Below are 5000 nucleotides of genomic sequence, written 5' to 3' on the forward strand. Positions count from 1 at the left end.
ATCTCCTTCTCTCTCTCTGTTTCCGTCTCTCTCTCTCTCTCTCTCTCTCTCTCTCTCTCTCTCTCTCTCTCTCTCTCTCTCTCTCTCTCTCTCTCTCTCTCTCTCTCTCTCTCTCTCTCTCTCTCTCTCTCTCTCTCTCTCTCTCTCTCACACACACACACACACACACACACACACACACACACACACACACACACACACACACACACACACACACACACACACACACACACACAGCCCCATGAAATCTGTGAAGGAAAGAAAAAAAAAAGAAGGAAATATAAAAAGCTATTAATCTGTACCTTAAATATCAGCACATTTTAATGCGTAATTGGTTGGACATCAGAAAGGCAGTAATACGGTCAGTATCGGCGCCGTCCTTTGAAGTAGAAGATATCAAATGGCTTTTTTATTCTCGTGGGGCTTTGAGGCTTTGATGAATCAGAGTGGAAGCCTTTTATCACCGAGTTCGAGTTAAGCTAGCAGTGCATATGTTCGTGTTTTTTCTCTTTTTTTCTTTCAGTGTGCGTCATATCGCTAGTTTTTTCCTTCCTTATTTTTTATCATGATTTTTCGACTGATTATATTTTGCTTAACGGGGTCATGTGGTCTTGTATTCTATCAGCTACGGTTGTGTGGGTTGTGAATGAGTGTTACCTATATTAGTTTTCCTTTGGTGTGTCATGGGTCATAATAGTGTTCTATCGTACATGCTAGAGTCATTGTGTAGGGTGTGAGTAAGCTTAGATGTTCGAGTATTTACTTCTGAGTCACGTGAGGGAGTTGTTGGTTTCATTATTCACGTGTTTGTGTTAAGTAGGTCTGGATGCGTGATTGGCACTTCCGTCAAGTGAGGGAGGTGATGTTATTAGTGACTTGTTTATGATACTGACATGGTTGTTTATTGTTTCAGAGGCAGTGATTCGCCATCCTCGGTATGATTGGGTCCAAAGATGGCGACCCTGACAAGAAGACCCAGGTTTCGCCGTCTTCGCTCTCCAAACACCTGGGCAGGTCTTCCTCTGTACCCACGGAAAGGCCGCTCCTCACCATTGCTTCGGCCGCCACCCAGGCCTCCCCCGACATCCACAAACTCTCGTCCAGCACCTCCTCACTCCATTCTTCACCAGTCCATCTGGTAAAGTCGGCATCCACCTCCACCCTCACTCCTCCCGCCACCTCACCCTCGAAGTCCTCTGCCAAGAGGCAGACGCTTCAGGCCAAGAGTGACTCCACCATCGACAGCGTGAAGGATGACGCCAACAAGCAAGGTGAGTATAGTAATGCTGTTTTCACTAGATTGGTCAACTTGTTTTGGATTCTTCATTAATGGTTACTATTTTCTTTAGTGAACAATATATTAAGTGGATCTTTTTTCTCGTTTGTGTATGTATTACTTTTTCGGCGGCATCCTTTCCTCATTAGAGAGAGAGAGAGAGAGAGAGAGAGAGAGAGAGAGAGAGAGAGAGAGAATATAACATGTATTTAGTACAACAATTAAACGGGAAATGTACACATACTAATTACAAAATACACATGTTCATCCCCAACGTCAAAAGAGAATGAGTTACAAATTATTGGCAAAAAAAAAAAGAAAAAAAAGAAAAAAGAAATACTAATAAAAAAAAAGCGGCTTTCACTAACCTCATCATGTAGTCGATGGAATCCTTCAGGCTTGTTCTGTGGTTAGTAGAATGATTGGGCCTCGTAGCTCCAGCAGTAATGGGAGAGCCTTAACAGGTGCCACTGCCCGGCGTCCGAAAAGATTGATAGAATAACGTAGCAGTCCCCTCATGAACCCTGCACCGCTGCATCCCGGAAACCTGATCGCTGCAAGAGATGAGTCGCTGTGGATAATTGTGGAAGGATCTGCGTATATGTATGATTCTCTCTCTCTCTCTCTCTCTCTCTCTCTCTCTCTCTCTCTCTCTCTCTCTCTCTCTCTCTCACCTGTAGCATAACATCGTTAGGCACCATTTGTTGTCACTACAGAAGAGGAGACAGTGGGCCTGGGAAAGCCTTGCGTCAGTGTGTTTTTCAAGTTGAAGGTGAAATTCTCTTAACAAGTGTGCAGGCGGCGTGCGGTGTGTTGCTGCCTCGTGTTGGTTGCTAGTGGTGGCAGGCGTCTTTCGCTTTGTGTTCGGAATTGTATCTTTTTTTCTGTGGCATCTCGAGGGATAAGCGGATGTTAAGGGCGACAAGTTTAGTAAGTCATCATATGTAAACACGAAAAAGTCACATCAAGTGGGAGAATCTCTTAAGAGGTAAAATGACTGTGGTTCTCCAAAGCTCTTGTCACTGTCATTCTGAAGGCACGCTTTTTTTTTTCTTTACATTTTTTTTTACCAGTGTTTTCGATCTTTACCTCGTCTTCAATTTCATATAGGAAATAGCCACAATATATACGTGAAACGCAAGGAAAACGGAATTATTGACAATATTCTCAATAATTTTAGCGTCTTATCCCTCAACTAGTTTCATCAGGCTTTGTTTGAAGTTTAGAGTGCCTTCATGATTCTAACGATAGTTTTAAAAGCATTTCACACCACTTATGTGAAAAATGCACTCATAAAAGCCCAATTTATCTTGTCAGTGACCTTTGGAAGTATTTGTTACCTCTTATCTTTCAACACTACTTGTGTTTCGTCAGGTACAATATTGTGGAAGACTATAGCGATGATTAGCTATGTTTTCATGTGTGTCTGCCTCATTTGATTATTATTAAACTATCACTGGAATCACGAAAAATTCTTGAAAACTTGCAACTTCCTTTAGGAAATTAGTTAAAGTTAATAGATATGAAAGATTCTAAAACAGTAGAGACTCCCTGTGAATAGAGCAGAGCGTTTAAGAATAGAGGCCATTGAGGTGTAGGAATGCAGTTTCAATCTTTCTCTTTAGTGGCGCCCTCTCCTGCCTGGGAATCCGTGGGACTTATACTGGAATTGAGGCGGGACGGACGAGGCACAAACCAGACCGCTACTGGTGCTTCCATTGGTTGACCGATAAATGAATAGTAAAGGCTGACTGTGGCCATCCAGGTGTCATAGTCATTGGTGTGTCGCTGGAGGGATTAAGGGGCCTGCACCCTTCCTGACTTAAGCTGATGGACCATGGCAGGGTTTAGGGTTTTGCAGCGTCATTGCAGAGAGAAATTACTCGTCTATGACCTGTATCCTTAAAAGTTGTGTTCTCTCGTTAAGATTATTTTCAAAGGCCACAGAAATGATGAGCCTGACTACATCTTTTTTTCTTCTTATGTTGTTGAATGATTATTAAAGAATCACCAGAATCATGTAATAATTCCCAGTAAATCGTCTTGAAAGTAGTCGAGATTAAGGCGCTGAGTCGTTTATGTTCCTTTGAATGATAATGTTTTTGATATTAGTAGCTGATGTATCTTAAATAAGGCTGATGTGTTTTATACAATTGATATTCTTAGTCCTCACGCTCCTTGGTGCTCCTCCTCCTCCTCCTCCTCCTCCTCCTCCTCCTCCTCCTCCTCCTCCTCCTCCTCCTCCTCCTCCTCCTCCTTTTTCTCCTTCTCCTCCTTTTCCTCCTCCTCCTCCTTTTCTTCCTCCTCCTCCTCCTTTTCTTCTTCCTCCTCCTCCTCCTTTTCTTCTCCTCCTCCTCCTCCTCCTCCTCCTCCTCCTCCTCCTCCTCCTCCTCCTCCTCCTCTTCCTCCTCCTCTTCCTCTTCCTCCTAATCCTAATTCTATTCTGATTATATGCCTACAAGTCTGCTGTTAATATTTATCCATACAGTAGCTGCTAAAACTGTCTTTCAAGTGTGGTGCGAACTGTAGCATAATGAACAAACATGAAACTTGCTGCCTGGTCACGTATCGCGTCGCTAAGGTTGGTATTGACTTGATGCTGATATGCCTATGTATCTCCGAGGTCTTACATAATATACGCCAACCATCCTTAGTGTGCAGGACTGTCAACTTGTGTCACCGTAATCACAGAAAGGGTCATATAATATCCATATTATCAGAATATAGATCTCTTATTATTTTTTTCAAGCTAGTTTGGGAGCAACTATACCGGGAGTTAAGAGAGGAACATAGGGTTCAAAATATATACGTGAGTTTCGTAATCTATCTGGTGGACAAGACACGCGTAGCTCCAGTCTTCACTTCTCCATCAGGGGTCGAGGAACTTGGGTAAATAATTCCACATAGAGTTTGGTTGAAAAATTCTTTGGGTTCATGAAGGATAATGTGACAGCTGAAAATCTTATCTAATTTGCCTCTCAAGTCTACCTGATCCTCCTTTGTCGTGTTTATATATGATGTGTTTTACTAAACTTGTCTTTAGCACCTACTTATACTTAATGCAAGGCCCATTTTACCTCTTTAAGTTTACCTGATCCTCACCTCATCTTTCTCGTTCGTGTTTATATATGATTTACTAAAACTGCTGCCTTTAACACCTACTTATCCCGAAAAATACTGCACAAAAAAATATAATAACTCTGGACAACACGAGACTCCCGCCAACACTCCCAGTCAACACAAGAAACACAGCACAGGCAGCCGTCCACTCCCACACACCTGCCATAAAGAAGTTATTACCTGTATCTTGTAAACACTGACGCAAGGCTTTCTTGGCTCTCTCAGTGCTTCGCCGCCGTCTCCTTTGCAATTATATAAGAAATGTTGCGTCACTGGAATGTGTGTGTGTGTCTGTGTGTGTGTGTGTGTGTGTGTGTGTGTGTGTGTGTGTGTGTGTGTGTGTGTGTGTGTGTGTGTGTGTGTGTGTGTGTGTGTGTGTGTGTTACAGCTGGTAAAATGCAATAATCATAAAACTGTCACGAAAGACATAAATTTATAATCAGCACACATTCTTCTAGTGTTTTCTCTTGCGTACCAATCGGAAACTTGAACTCTGATCGAAACTGTGGAACGGAAAGTTTAAAATGGTCGAAGAGAAAATGGAAAGATAAGGAAGAAATATCACTGATTAAGGAACAGACCAAAGTGGAAGAGTTCTCTCCTG

General features: G+C 42.5%; 1 protein-coding gene across 1 annotated transcript in view; it reads left to right on the forward strand.

The window, feature by feature from the left end:
* LOC123504990 (calmodulin-binding transcription activator 1-like) overlaps positions 1–5000 on the forward strand; it is a 697746-nt gene that overhangs the window by 143874 nt on the left and 548872 nt on the right. Inside the window, exon 3 of the mRNA XM_045255981.1 lies at positions 914–1271. Within this exon, the coding sequence (XP_045111916.1) occupies positions 938–1271 (334 nt within the window). The 5' untranslated portion in view covers positions 914–937. The remainder of the gene's footprint in view (positions 1–913; positions 1272–5000) is intronic.

Source organism: Portunus trituberculatus, chromosome 17, assembly GCF_017591435.1.
Source record: "Portunus trituberculatus isolate SZX2019 chromosome 17, ASM1759143v1, whole genome shotgun sequence".
Lineage (NCBI taxonomy): Eukaryota > Metazoa > Arthropoda > Malacostraca > Decapoda > Portunidae > Portunus > Portunus trituberculatus.